The 14,840-nt window shown below is 54.3% G+C and overlaps 1 protein-coding gene across 2 annotated transcripts in view; it reads left to right on the top strand.

Annotated features, from left to right (window-relative positions):
• Positions 1–13,704, top strand: part of MYT1 (myelin transcription factor 1) — a 66,776-nt gene extending 53,072 nt beyond the window's left edge. For both annotated transcript variants that reach the window (XM_053199649.1, XM_027046572.2), the window contains 7 exons: positions 2,622–2,684; positions 3,048–3,131; positions 7,117–7,338; positions 8,392–8,483; positions 9,119–9,222; positions 11,296–11,439; positions 11,796–13,704. In XM_053199649.1, the coding sequence (XP_053055624.1) occupies positions 2,622–2,684; positions 3,048–3,131; positions 7,117–7,338; positions 8,392–8,483; positions 9,119–9,222; positions 11,296–11,439; positions 11,796–11,936 (850 nt within the window). In that variant the 3' untranslated portion in view covers positions 11,937–13,704. The remainder of the gene's footprint in view (positions 1–2,621; positions 2,685–3,047; positions 3,132–7,116; positions 7,339–8,391; positions 8,484–9,118; positions 9,223–11,295; positions 11,440–11,795) is intronic.
• The last annotated feature ends 1,136 nt before the right edge of the window (positions 13,705–14,840 follow it).

The raw sequence follows: 14,840 nt of genomic DNA, 5'->3' as shown, positions 1-14,840 counted from the left end.
CAGCGACAGTCTCGGGTGATGTGTTTTCCGTGTTTTAATCCAGTCTCAGGGGCATTTACTCTTCTTTCTCATGTGCCCAGTGTGGTCGGGGGCGGGGCACACAGCTGCCCTGGGCCCCTCAGCCCACTCTGTGTGCGGGGAGTTGGGGTGCAGCCACATACCCTGTAAGGTGTGTGACCAGGTGGGGGACAGCCCCCCCCCCCCGCCACCGTGGGTCAGGGAGGGGGCTCAGAGGCAAGACCTGGTGTGCGTCGCCAAGCTGTAGTGAGTCCCAGAGACGCAGGACTCTTCCTCTTACCCAGACGATGCACCCAGAAGCAAATGTTTGGGAGGGTTCCTGCCACTGACCCTGTGGGTCCTCAGGGGCGCAAGAGTGGCTGACACTGCCAGCGCCCAGCTTGGGTATCTGCTTCTCCAGGCACATGAACCTCATCCTCTGCTGGATACAGCTGTGGGGAAAAGCCATTGAGTCAGGCCTCAGCAAGGAGAGCCGGTGCCCCACCTGCCTGCAGACAGCGTGCCTCAGTGGGACCCCCGGGGACGCCAGGCCCACGTGTGCTGGGGCCTGGCAGGGTCCACCCCCACGTGCATGCTCTCCCCTGCCAGCCTCACTCACAGGTGCCACTGGGGGTCGCACCACAGTATGGACCTGTACTTCTGGGCATCGAGGCCCCGGGCTGCTGCGGGGCCATGCTGCCCTGGCCACCACCCGTAGCACTGAGCCTGAGTTCTGCCACGTTTCCCTGAAGCCGAGAAGAAGCAGAGCCCAGGCAGCCACCTGAGCTGCTACAGACTCAGGAGAAGCACCACCCTCACTCTCTGCACTTGGCCTTCCAGAGGGCAGGAGAAGGGCTCTAGCTTCGGCAGGCCAGGAGAGTGCTCAGCAGGGCACTCTGAGCTGAGGAGGGGGTAGCAGGGCATCAACGGGGCCTCGGCCTCAGCAGAGAGTCATGTGAGGCATACCCTGACATGCCTGAAGGACTTGGTGCCCACAGCCGGGGGCCGACCCCGGCAGCTTGCACCCTGGGACCTTGGATGATGCAGAGACACAAAGCATCCCAGGAGGAGTGGTGTACCCGTTCGGGGTTTGTTTGAGAGAATGAAGCCCACCTAGATGGAGGTGGTGTGTGATTTCTATGAAAATGCAAAAACCTCCTGGCCCTAGATGTGTGTGTGTTGGTATGTGACCACACATGCCTGGAGCAGGAGCCATGATAACCTCAAGGGGTTTGAGTTACCCCTAAATCCGACAAAATGGTGATTTGACCGGTTGGCCTGCCAGCAGGCCAGGGAGGCATCTCATGTGTGGCTCATAGGGCAGGGACGAGGAGGGTGCCTTGAGAAAGTCCAAGGGACTGGAGAAGGAGCAGTTCAGATTGGCATTGAACTCCTCCGTGTTGCCATGCCAGCTTTGAGCGTCCTCTGATGCGGAACAGGCAGTGTTGGCCTGCTGAGGTGTGGGAGGCAGCCCAAAGCTGTGGGGGAGTCCTTTGGCTGTGCTGGCTTCCTCTGTCTCACTCCAAATGTCAGATGCTGCATTTGCCAGTGGAAGAGGGTGCCGACAAAGCCTTGGGCACATCACAGGGGCCTGAGTGCCTCAGAGAACTCTGCTGATTGAGAGGCAGAGACCTATGTCCTGTTCCAGCTGATGCAAGTCTCCAGAACCCTTTTGGGGCCACTCGTATATTGAGAAAGAGCCTCGGCACCCATGGTTTTTTCTGTGTGCGAGGCTGAAACCAGAAACGGTAGATAAGTATTCTGTGAATAACAGGCTTTCCAGATGCAAGCCCTCAGATCCTGCCAAGTCCCACGGGGTCAGAGCTGCACCCTCACACGGACCCAGGTGCAGAGCGCAAGACCTGCTCCTGCTCCAGAGGGTTCTGGTGGACTCCCCTGTAGAGTCAGGCACGCCTCCCCACTCTGACATTCTGCCTCCACGGACATTCAGGGAAAAACAATTTGAGAAAACCCATACTTGTACATTAAAGTGGAATTTTTACTTTCTATGTGGTATGTTTGTCAAACATTTTGGATGCATACAGTTGGGCTTTTGTGTCTTGTGGCCCCCCCCCCCCACCTCCTTACCCTTGGCCAGTGCCTGCCACCCCTGAAAAGCCTCTGGTTGTGCAAATTCTGCACTCACTGAGAATCACACCTCTAGGTGACCAGCGCTGTGGATGGTGGGTCATGGGTGCTCAGTAAATATCTATTCCTTTGCTCAGATGGTGGTAATCCTCCCCTTCTTCCTCCTAGCCAAGTCAAGGAAGATGAACCCGTCTTAAGTGTTAGGTTTGCCTTCCTGAACACTGTTCAAAGGCCCATGTGTGTCCTGGAACCTTTTAATCCAGCCTAGAACCCTGCAGAAAGCCGAAACGGGAGCCTATCATTCCTGCAGTGGAGATGTGCTCTCATCTTGGCCTTCCTGGAACCCTTGGGGAAATGGGGTGGCAAAGTTCTGAAGGCCGGACGTCTCGGCAGCAGGCTAGCCAGGACGCACACACTGTTTATGAGACCAGTGCTAGGGAGGCGGGTGGGCCTGCATCGGGGCTGAGCACAGAGGGGGTCCTTTTGTGGCCAAGTGTCTTCACTGGCTCTGGTTCCAGCTCCGCTGTCCTCCACAGGTGCCCCACACCCGGCTGTGACGGCTCTGGCCACATAACGGGGAACTACGCATCACACCGGAGGTGAGGCTGCCGTGGCCTGGGGTGCCGGGCTGGATGGGGTGGGGTGGGTCTCCTCCTCAGACGCAGTTGCGGTGCCCCAGATAAGACATTAATGTTGCGGCAACCACAGCCTGTTTCCTCGCTGTCATCTGAATTGCCATGCCCAAAGCCTGATCGTGTTGCTATTAGCAGCCAGAACGAGAGGGCTCATGGTGCCACTTCCTGTCGTAGCCCTACTGTCCAGTAGAGTGCTCGATGACAGAAGTTTCCTTGGGATCCTCTGGGGCTGCTGATCACAGAGCTGGAGGGGTGGGGAGGGGCAGATGGGTGTGAGAAGCTGCTGTTCTGGAACGACCACGGCTTATGTTCCTCTTTCAAAACTAGCTTGTCAGGCTGCCCTCGTGCCAAGAAAAGCGGAGCCAGGGTGACGCCCACAAAGGATGACAAGGAAGATCCTGAGCTGATGAAGTAAGTTGGGATCTTGCTGATGCCCTTGGTTGCTTTGCAGAATTGGGATTTTCCTGTGTGTTATGATCCTGAAAAGCTGCTTCTAGACTCCTTTTTCAATTAATGCAGCTGGTCAATGACAATGCCCATTTTTACAGAAGTCCTCCTACTGTGCATGTGGACACCTACGAGGCTGTGAGCCACGTGTGTTGTATTGAGGGCACACACAGTGCCCTCCTGTGTGGGCTTCTCAGTTCTGGGGGTGTTTGATGGGGCCAGGAGAGGCAGAGGGCCCTGCTGCCCATGCACCGTGGTCGGGGTGGGGGGCCACCCGGGTGTAGGCTCAGGGCATGGGGCAGCCCCACAGGGCGCTCGTGGGTATTGCAACCTGCACAAATGTGGTCCGATGGGAAAGGTCAGGTGCAGGAGGAGGAGAGGAGGGTGAGGAAGATGACCAGTCTTCAAATCGTGTGTGTCTGCACACTCACATGCCTTTGCAGGGAGCTGGTGTGGAAAGAGGGAGCCCAGGAGGGTCGCCCCGAACTGGGACCTTGACACTGCTGTGGGGGAGGAAAGGGGACATCCTGGGCCTTACGTGACTGAAGTCCCTGAAACCCTCTCCAGACTGTCCCACTGGGGGTACCTAACGTGTCATCAGGGGGATTGTGTGTGAACTCTGAACCTGTGAGTGCCCCACTTGGTAGGGGCCTGTATCATTGCAAGCTTATCTTTCCAGAATGAAACTTGCCCCCAACCCCCCCCACTTGCAGGTATGGCTAACAGACTGACCCACCATTCGATTTGCCCAGGACTTTCAGAGCCAAAACTGGACGAAGCAGGCAGTGGGTCCCCTTGCCAGTTGAGGAGTAGAAGGGAATGGTCCTGGCTGTGTTGTGGCACAGCGCCTTGGAGCCGGCTTGGTCAGGGCATAGCCAGGCACGTCCACAGAAAGCGGGTCTGTCCTGATTGCGTGTTACCTTTGGGCCAAGAGCAACCGGATGCTCGCCCCTACAGAGGGAAGCAACCTGGACAGGTTGCTCCTCCTTGGAGCTTCAGCTCGTAGCTCACCCCAGCTGCGCCCAAACATCCGCTTGGCCACAGGAGGAGAGGTGTGATTGACCAGCGTCACATCCTTCAAAGGGGCCGGCTCCACCAGCTGTTCGATGGTAAAAGGCTGTGGCTGGTTTATTTAATTTATTTTTTTACAATGAAACTATAATGAATGCTAAATCAAAACCACAAAATTTGTGGATATTGGTGTCCTGAATGCAGCCTACTAAATGCCAGGCTGGATAAAGAGTATTTATCTTTCTGAGACGCCAGGAATTTGCCTGCGATCATATAAATGCAAGCTGCTATGGAATTCGCAAGGATCCTGCTGTAAGGGTATGAGAAGTGAATTGTGCTGCATTTGCAAATGATTAAAATCAAGATCAGCATTTTTCACATTAACTGGGAAAAATGGTTTTCCTCCTCCTAATGTGCTGTCAACTTTGCTTTTTAAAAAACAAGACTTTTTCAGCCAAGTGGAGAATATGACTTAGAAGCAGGTCAGCATTTACAGGATGGCTGAAGTTCCTAATGGCTTCATGGCAAGGCGGTGGGGGGGGAGGGGTGCCTATTCAGCACCTCCATTTTATAGGGCCTCCTCCCCAGCCATAAACCTTAACTGTATTTATAATTGACTATCATCTTTAAACGAATGCGGACTGCAGCAGAAACTTTAACCGGGGCATCAGGTCCTGCTGCGTGACGGGATTTTGTGAGCGCGTGCTAGATGGGATTATGGAGGCTGCTGGAGGAAGAGTTCCCTTTATGACATCTTGTGTCTGCACCGTTTGAGATTAAGTCATGTCAGCACATTCTGCTAAATCCCTTTGCCAAAACTAAATAACTGGCCGTAAAAGTCCGTGGGTGTTCCAGTGTAGGGTTAGGAGCTCAACGCCTATCTCCTGTGGAGAGCCCTCCCCGCCCCTGCCGTGCCCCCTCCCCCACCCCACCCCCGCGCTATCCCCAGCCACACTGACATCTGACAAAAGAGATGTGCCTCTGACCCTGGGACCCTGGTGGCACAGAGCTCCTGTGCCCTACCACCGGCCTACCTGGCAAGTACAGAAGCTGCCTGACTTGGCACTCCACACACACCTTAATGTGAGGTCACCCGACAGCTCCGAAGATTTGGACACTGGTTGTGGAGGGACAGAGAAGTGGTGTTACCACCCACATGTCTGAAATACTCACTACGAATAAATTCCAGGGGGTTATTTGTGATGAGGAGGGTTAGAGTTTTGCCAACAAAGTTGAAAAAAGGAATTTAGATTCAACTGTGTGTTGTAACTGTGAAGGGCTGCCTCTCATTTGGCCTTTGATCTTGTGATGGCAGGTGCTCACAGGCACTTTCAGAGCACCTGGCCCCGGTGTCCCTGGGACCCCACAGCAGAGAGGTGTCCAGGTGCGAGGGGCAGAGATAGAATGGAACGTCCCCGGGGTCCTTCCAAGGCCCTTGGCAGTGTCTCCACTCTGGACTGATGGCTGAGATGACCTTGGACCGGATCGGTGGCCATTCCACATGTCTGAGGCCCACGTGGCTGGGATGAGGAAGAGAGGGATGGGCACCAGGAGAGGAGACAAGTGGGGCTGGATCCAGGCAAAGGAGGCTGGGAAAATGTCTGCAGTGGCCACCTTGGAAGTGACGCCCGAGTATGGGGACAACTTCTGGGCAACGAGGCCCCGTCCCCTCACCTGCTGGAGCAGGAGCCCCGAAACGACCCTTGCCCTCCTGAAGGCTTTGTGCCTCTGACTTCCCCACCCCAAGGAACCCCACCTCTGTAAACTGGGGCCATGTGTCCCCTTTCAGGGCCCTGTGTGTTTGCCAGGTCTGTGGTTTATAAAAAGTGGGTAACAAATGGGAAATTACATGAGTCTCATTTGTTGCAGGGGAGAAAACAGAACTTATAGGTGGAGGATGTTGTCCCCAGTCAGTTGTTGGTTCCTAGGTGGTCCTGAGCTCAGATACCATGATTCTGAAATGTCGGTGCTCAGAAGGCATTGCAGGGAGCTCCTGGCCCAGGTCCCACCTGGATCCCATGAGAGTGGATGCCCAGAGCCCCCTGCTCCAGCCAGTTTTCTGTGGTGCACTCATTCCAATGGCAGCATGAGGGGGATTTGCTCTGAACCTTTTCTCAAGTTACTTCAACCATTCCTGGGGCATTTGCTATTTCCCAAGAGGATTCTCTCCCTGTTCTGCAACAGCTTGGCAGGAGTCATTATGGAATGTCTGAACTGAGTCTTTCTTGAATGAGCACTGTGGCCTGTGTTCTTCCTTCCAGAACACACATTTCGGATGTGGGGACATCCATGGACATCATGGCATGACAGTCTCATTCTGGGATGCTGTGGGGTGATGGAGCCCCTGCTGTCCCCGCGCTGCCTGGTTCAGGGCACTCTTGGGACTTCTGTGACCGCCCAGGCCCCCAGGCTCTGTGCTTGGTGCAATCTCCCAGGGAGTGGCCTCTGGATGGTTTCATCTGACACCTTCACTTCACTACACATGGCTGGGGTGATATAGAAGTGATGTGGCAGCAAGAGGTCTAGGTGTGGACCCAGAGGCCCCTGAGAGACATCCCAGGGCACAGGGGCATCATGGCTCCTTCCAGAGAAGGTGGCTGCTTCCAGAGAAGGTAGCTTCTCCTTCCAGAGAAGGTAGCTCCTTCCAGAGAAGGTAGCTGCTTCCAGAGAAGGTAGCTTCTCCTTCCAGAGAAGGTAGCTGCTGACTTTCCAACTATGCAGGAGGCATGAGGGTGAGGCTGGAGAGGGAATGTGATCCCTGTTGCCTTCACATCTGGTTGGGAAGGCCCAGGTTCTGACTTGTGGCTTCAGGAATCACTCCAAACGTGGTAGTTCATCCAGGAGCCCCCAGCAGTCTCAGTGTCTGGCATGGGAGAGTCTCTGGGCTTCACCTCCCCCATCTAGTGCTCAGTGCTCACCTCTGACCTCTTTGTGCCAGGTGCCCTGTGCCAGGCTGTGTGGGGCTCGGTCACATCAGCGGCAAATATGCTTCACACAGAAGTGCATCTGGCTGCCCGCTGGCCGCTCGGAGGCAGAAAGAGGGTTCTCTTAATGGCTCACCGTTCTCCTGGAAGTCACTGAAGAACGAAGGGCCCACCTGCCCCACTCCAGGCTGTGATGGCTCCGGTCATGCCAACGGTAGCTTCCTCACCCACCGGAGGTAACTGCCCTGCACGGCTCGCATTTCATAGGGACCCTGGCCTTGGGCATGTGGGCAAGGTTCTTCAGGAAGGACCAGACTCAGGAAGGGCTCAGTTGTGGCCTATAGTTTCTCCAGGGAAAAGCAAGGCCCGGATTGGTAGCCGACTGGAGGAAGCCATAGAAAATCTGTTAGTATCAGATCATGGTGTTTGTGACATGTGGCACCCCATGTGGCTGCTCCACGTGGAGCACGTGGAGTCCCTCCAGCAAGAGTGAGTGGAGCCCTGAGTCTCGTGTGTGCATTCTCGACACAGGCTGCCGGCTTCTCATGAAAAGCTGGCCCCTCCTGCTGGGGTCTCTTCTTTGAACTTTGGGCCCACGTCTGCCTGCTGTGGAAGGGACATGGCGACAAGACCCCTCCTTGCCTGGGCTCTCATTTGCCCCCAACACCTGTCCCAGGCCTGGGGACGGCTTGCCTCCCCCATTCTATTCCTCTGTGTGCCAGGCAGCTGAGGTATTGGCCAAGGTGCAGGGGTCACTACACTGTTCATCAGAAACCTTCTCTTTCTTTTGTTCCGTCCCTGTCTCTCCACCTAAAGATTAATGAACTCATTCGTTCCACAAGCTTTGACTTAGAGTCCACCAAATACCAGGCTCAGGAGAGCAGAGAACAAGAGTTGATTTGGGCCAAGTGAGGGACAGACTATAACCAAACAAATGAGTAAGATATTGCAGTGTGGCCAAGAGGATAGATGCTGTGGGGGAGGATAGTGGCAGGGAGGAGGGAGGGAGGCCTCTCTGAGAAGGGGGTGAGGAGCTTGGCCCAGGCAATCTGGGGATAAGCCTTTAGGGCCTAAGCTGGGAAAGTCCTGGGCTACTGAATAAGGGGTGTGGAAGCTTGGCGGCTGGAGCCGGGGAGCAGGTGGCAAGAGGAAACGAATGAGAAAGTTCCAACCAGGGTCCTACCAGGCTGCCAGCCAATGAGGACTTGGCTTTCATTGTGATGTGTCATCACAGACTGGCCCTTGGTATGTGACCTTGGACTGGTTTTTGGTGTGACCTTTGCTTCCAGCTTATCTGGCTGTCCCAGAGCAACCTTTGCTGGAAAGAAGGGAAAAGTCTCAGGGGATGAGGTTCTCAGCACGAAGTTCAAGACGAGTGATGGTAAGGTGTCCCTCCTGCAGTTCCTCCGAGCGATGTCTGTGACATGGGTGAGTGAGCAGGTACTGGCGGGAGGGGGTAGGGAGACAAGGCCCCTCCTAGAGTGAGTCATGGTGGAGACAGACTGCTTACTTGAGTTGACGGGTCTCCCAACCTAGCTCTGGACCCCTGGTCGCCTCAAGTCTGGGATCCTGGCCCTCAAGAGGCCATGCTTGCTCTAACCTGGGTATTGACAAGTGGTGGCATCAGAGAACCCTGATGGCGGCATCAGAAGCCACGCTCTCAGGGTTTGTGGATTCGTGAACTCAGTTAGTGTCAACGAAGAGGGAAGCTGAGGAAATTCAGCACCACCTGGAAAACTTCCGTCTTTATCTTGGCAATTAACACTTGCCAAAGATTTATACTCTCCTATCCGTGCCCCAGGGTCAGGGGGAAAAATGTAGACACACCGCTGCTAGTCTCCAAGATCGACTTTTCCAGCACAGAAGTGGGATACGAGCTGCCCACCGAGCCAGGCAGGTTGCCTCTGCTTGGACGGGCTCCCTAGTCCCCCCTAGAAAACAGGCCTCCACTGCACTCCCACCTGCTGGCCTGGGCGCAAAGCTGAGGGCCACAACCAAGGTTTCTCTCTGGGGCAGTTCTGGAGAACGATGAAGAGATCAAGCAGCTGAACCAGGAGATTCGCGACCTGAACGAGTCCAACTCAGAGATGGAGGCTGCCATGGTACAGCTGCAGTCCCAGGTGGGTGGTGCTGCCCACCTGCACGTACGCCCTCTCCCTCCCCACCGGAGAGGTCCTGGTCCTCAGCCTGCGCTTCAGTGAGGCAGGAAAACTGAGCCCCTTATCAAACTTGCTGCCAAGCTGAGCTGATGGGCGTAGCGCTCAGCGAGACTCAGAACATGCCACACCCGCCCGCACTGGCTGTTCTTCCAGCGGTAAGGGGTCTTCAGGTGGCCCTGCCGGGGGTCCCATCAGGGTTACTGGTGCCATCAGAGTTGGCTGCTAGCCCTGTAGGAGTAGCACCACCAGGTGGGTTCTGGGGGTCTGGCTGGAGCCTGCCTCTACCACAGTACTGCCATACGCCAGCCGAGTGACCTGGAAAACCCGTTGACAATCTGCATCTTGATGTCCTTGCTGGTGGAGTGAAGAGAAAAATAGGAGTCAACTCTGTGAGGTTGTTGTGAGGTAAAGACATTTGTATGAGGAGGAGCCTGGCCCAGAAAGAGCCACTGTTGCCATGTGATAGAGTTACACATTTCTTTAAGGGTATTTGTCATCTCTCTGATTTCCCCAAAATGAACATTTGTCATCAGGAAAAAATGCAGCGAAAGCCTTATTCCGAAAAGAAGACAGTGCCCTGTCCTTAGCTGTTGAGTAGGGGGCTGGAGCAGAACCTGGAGCACAGAAGGAATGGTCACACATAGCTGTGTCCCCTATGGCTTGAGGGGCAGAGGGACAAGGAGGTACTGGGCCCTGCAGGATCTGAGGGCAGGAAGGACAGATGGGAAGGTGGTGAGGCTCCTTCCCAGAGGCTGCAGTGTGACACATTGGAGCTCTACATGTCTTGTTCCTCTGTTCCTTCCTCCACTGGAAAACAGGCTTTCACGTTGACCTCCTGTGTAAACAGAGCATCAGCCCATGGAGATTAGGAAGGATTTTCATTCTGCAGCACTTTCCCCAGGTTCCCAGGCAGTAGAAGCAGAGGAGTGTTGGGGCGTCTCTGGGTGCCGAGACATATCACTGTGTGACTGCCACCCTCTGTCCCTCACTGCTCCCTCCCTTCTCAGAGTGTACCCTTGGGGCAGCACCTCTGATTTCTCCCTTTTTGCTGATTTCCACCTTTTTATTTATCGGCATCCATTTGGAAGGACCGAGAGGCCCCTTTCCTCTAGAGGGAGTTTTGAGTCATGTGCTCTGCCGAAGGCTCAGGCAGAGAGAAGGCAGGCCCCTAACTCCTACTCCCAAGTGTTTTAAGCCAAAGATTTGTCACCAGGTGATGAAGCATGGTGTTTCCCAGCCACGTGGTTGGAGGAAAGCACTCTACCTGAGCCATAGCTTTCTAAAAGGCAGCTTACCTGTCTCTATCTGGGGACAGCTTAATGTGTCACACATGTCATGTGAACTTGCCTCTGCCCTCCTTAAGATGCGGTCAGGTTGGGGGCTGCCCTCCCAAGCAAGTCTTCTCCAGATCAGGCCCCAGGGAAGGTTTCCCACCTTCCCCATGCTGGCTGTGAATGTCTGCATAGGGTTATGCAGACCCTGAGGACTCACCTGATCGCTTGAGCTGCTCCGGGTAGGCCGGACTGCCCATGACCCGTAGCCCTGCTGTCACTGTCACTCTCAGGGTGTGCTGGAGGAGTCATTGACTGGCTCCACTCAGCTAGGAGTGGCTGTCTTCCACAGCTTTATTAAGGCACTTTGTTGGCCTTTCTGGTGGGGAGAAAACCCAAAGGCAGCCAGACACCCCACAAAGTGCGTGCAGTATTCCCATTATAGACAAGGAAGAAGAAACATGGCGAGGTTAACTGCACGGCTAGTGGTGGGCTGGGATTTGAGCCCAGGGTGCTCAGAGTCTGTGTTCCTCTCTGCCCCCGTATGACAGATGTGGCATAGAAACCCATGGTCCCACACCACTCCTGGCTGAGTCGCTGTGTCCCCTCCTCCATCCAGGGACCAGAGTCCCTACGTCTTTGCCTTCTCCCAGAAAGACAGCAGATGTGGCACAGTTAGCATGCTGGGTGTGTCCCAGGAGGACATGATATGGTTCATGGGGCTCCCATGACAGGAGGCCTTTCCCACCTTGGTCTGGTGCAGATCTCCTCCATGGAGAAGAGCCTGAAGAATATCGAAGAGGAGAACAAGCTCATTGAGGAGCAGAATGAAGCCCTGTTTCTGGAGCTGTCGGGCCTGAGCCAGGCCCTCATCCAAAGTCTCGCCAACATCCGCCTTCCGCACATGGTGAGCAGTATGTGGCCCTGTAGGCACACCAGGAGCTTGTGGCTGACTGTCCCCCCACCCCCCGCCAGGACTCTGGGGAGGGCAAGGAGGGCGGGGCACACCTCTACCTCTGGGGTCCTGCCAGAAGGGCAGGTGCTCTGCCCGACAGGCTGCTGGCCACAGTGGTCCCAGCTGTCCCGAAGAGCTTATGGATCCACAGCAGGATGCTCATGGTTGTTTCAGCCCAAGGGTGCCAGTGGTGGCCCTAGCAGGTGTGAGGAGATGGGTTTGATGTCCTGCCACAGACTTCTGTGGCTTCTGAAAGTCACGGGACCCACCGTGTGGATGGAGCTTGCTAACCTGGTTCTGTTCTCCAGGAGCCAATATGTGAGCAGAATTTCGATGCCTACGTGAGCACCCTCACTGACATGTACTCCAACCAGGAGTGCTACCAGAACCCCGAGAACAAGGACCTCCTGGAGAGCATCAAACGGGCCGTGAGGGGCATCCAGGTCTAGACCCCATCACTCCAGAGCCACCCCGCCCATCGGGACATCCGGGGCAGCCCAACTTGGCTCCCGCGCTCACCTCCCTTGCCCTGCCCCCGCAGTGGGGAGTCCCAACTCACAGTGACTTCCAGTTGGCAGCCCGGGGAGGCCTCAGTTGGGCTTATCCACAGGGGTGCCTGGAAATCAGTGTCTTTCTCGTTGCACTTGCCAGGCTGGAGGCCTTGACCTCCCCACACGAATGCAGGGCAGGGCATGAAGTATTACAAAGTGATTTATTTTTGTTTTTTGAAAGAAATCTGAAGAGCAGCTCAAAGTCTCCAGTGAAAGCTCATGGACAAGGTTCTCAGGGAAGTTTTGGAGTTTGCAACCACAGTATTCCTTTGTCTGTCGAGGCTGGGAGGGTAGCCGTGGGCACGGGGCGGGTGGTGCGTGTGACAGTGTCAGCCTGGAGCATGTGCCCCTGGGCACACGTCTGCTCAGTGAGGTCAATGTGGCAAGTGTGTTTTCTGTTTTCATTTAACTCAGTTTTGTCTTAAGGATGGAATAAAGCACTGTTCCAGAGGGTTAGAAACAGACCTGCAGCCCATGGCCAACTTGAGGACTCTAACCTGGGAACCCCTGGAAGTTCCACGTTAAAGCACCTCACTTCCAGGGGCAGCTGGCACCCCAAGCCCGCAGAGACACGTGCAGGCTTGGGGTCACGCTCCCCCTCGGGGCTGCCGCCTTCAGACCCAGGTCTGGGTCAGGGCCAGGGTTTCTGGCTGTCTGTGCGTCCACTCATGCCTGTGACCCGTCACTGCCGCTTTACCTGGGTCATGGCCGAGCTTGACTGGGGTGGAGGTGGCATCAGCAAGGTCAGGGGATAAATCCCTAATTAGGAGACCACCAAGGTTTCACTTCTTTTTAGATCCATTCAAGACGCGAAAAAAAATTTTAATATAATGTGTTAAACACAATGTTCCTAACGTGTAAATAGAGTCCAAATCAGTTGTGACTGCAATTCCAAGTTAGTATTTAAAAGTAGAGAAATTGCACTTCCTGGAAGAAAAAAAAAGTAGTTAGTTTAATTATTCTGTACATTATTTAATTTTGTCAAGATGTAAGTATTTATATTCACAACCTCTTGTGTTAACATTTGCTATTTATTTAACATTTTTATTTATTAATTTTGTACTGTTTCAACTAGACCCCACACCAGGACACCATGAGAGGGAAACAGATGAAATCAAAGCAAAATTGACTATTTGACAAGGATAGGCCACAAAAAAATCTTGCTATAACTTCTATATATGGAAGTCTTCTTATAATTTTGATGCAACCAAGTTATTTTTTATATATTTTGTTATTTATTCTTTTAATAATGGAGTTTTTTAAAGAGTATTTTGTAACTGAGGAATTTTGATAATTTGGGGATGTTTTCCCCCTGGTCCAATGGAAAGAAAGACTTTTTGGTTTTCTTCATCCCTTCGGTTCCTTTTGTTTCAGGCATGGACAACAGCAAGTGGAATTCTGTATTTATTATTTATTTAAGTGTAGCGCAGATGTGTGTGCTCTGGCGTGTTTCTTGTGTTGCGTCTGTGTGCTGGTTCTTGATGGCTGAGTCATGCTGCTGTGAAGGAGTGCTGGCCACAGGCAGCACCGAGCAGTCCCCGCTCACAGGCTCCCTGCTCCTCCGACAGCTCCGAAACTGTGACCCCCCCTTCCTCAGGAAATGCGTGGAACCCACAGCACAGCACTTCTCGGTGTGTTTGCAGGGTGATTTCCTAATAAAAGTCCACTCTGACTGTGTGGGAGCGGTCTGTACTGTGCCGGCGGTCTGTGTCCCTGAGAGCCCTAATGAGTCACCTTCCTGGGGAGTGGCTGGGTGGGTGGGTGGCCTCTTCCACCTGTGGTCTCTTCTTGGGACCCTAATGTGGAACCAACATCCTTCCCCTAAGGGGCGGTTCTAGGAGGTCTAAGTCACTGTGCTCTGCCTCTTCCCACATGACTGGGTATGTGCAGAGCAGAACTTTCTCCTGGGCTTGGACAGAAGTCTTCCTGTTGGGGTTGTCAGACAGGGTGGGGTGGCAGGGGTGGTGGGGTTGAGGGGTGGAATAGGGGTTGCCACAGACCACCTCTCCTGGCCACAAGGAGGAAGCCAGCTGCAGTAGGAGAGAGTCTGGACATTCTGGAGGGAGATAGAGTCGAGAAATGGAAAGAGAAAGGTGGAGGTGGAAGGGAGGGGATGAGAGAACTCTCTAATCTTTTCAGAGCTCCTGGTCCAGCCATACCTGAAGGTTGCCCATCCTCGCATTTCCCAGTTATGCAGGGAACGAACTCTTCTCCTTCTCTTTCCTCCTTCTCCTTCCTCCCCTCATTCCTCCTCCTCTTTCTCCGTCTCTTCTCTTTTCCTTCTTCTCCCTCCTCCTCCTCTTCCTCCTTCTTTGCTTAAGCTCTTGCGCTTGGCTTTTTGGCCTTGCAGTGGCGCCTCACCATTTTCACACTTTGATGTCAGGTGGAGCTCTAGCTCTCACAGGGTGAGACTTAGGTTTGGAGTTTCAGCCTGAACTGTCCACACCTTTTGACCTCCTTGGGAATCTGGCCTTGAAGGCCAACCTGGAGCTCCCACCTGACATGATGAAGGAAAATTCTTAGAAATTCTGAGCCTCATTTCCAACCACTGTCTGAATCAGACAGGGTCCAGGACACCTGGGGGCATTTGGTGTGTTTGGAGGGCAGCTGCGCTTGGGCCTTCGCTGTACCCCCAACCCCCCTTCCCACCCCACTCCACACTGTCCTTGTCTTTCTCTCTTTCCTTTCAGTGTCTACAGCGTGCAGGCCTCTGAGGCCTGGCCTCTTTTCTTTGGGCAACGTCTATGGCTCCCTCCTCCCGTCCTCCACTGGTCCCTCTTCTCATCTGCCTTTGGCCACGGG

This window comes from Acinonyx jubatus, chromosome A3, assembly GCF_027475565.1.
Source record: "Acinonyx jubatus isolate Ajub_Pintada_27869175 chromosome A3, VMU_Ajub_asm_v1.0, whole genome shotgun sequence".
In the NCBI taxonomy this organism is placed as follows: Eukaryota; Metazoa; Chordata; class Mammalia; order Carnivora; family Felidae; genus Acinonyx; species Acinonyx jubatus.
Note: the sequence above shows the minus strand (reverse complement) of the source record. Positions and strands in the feature narration are given on the sequence as shown.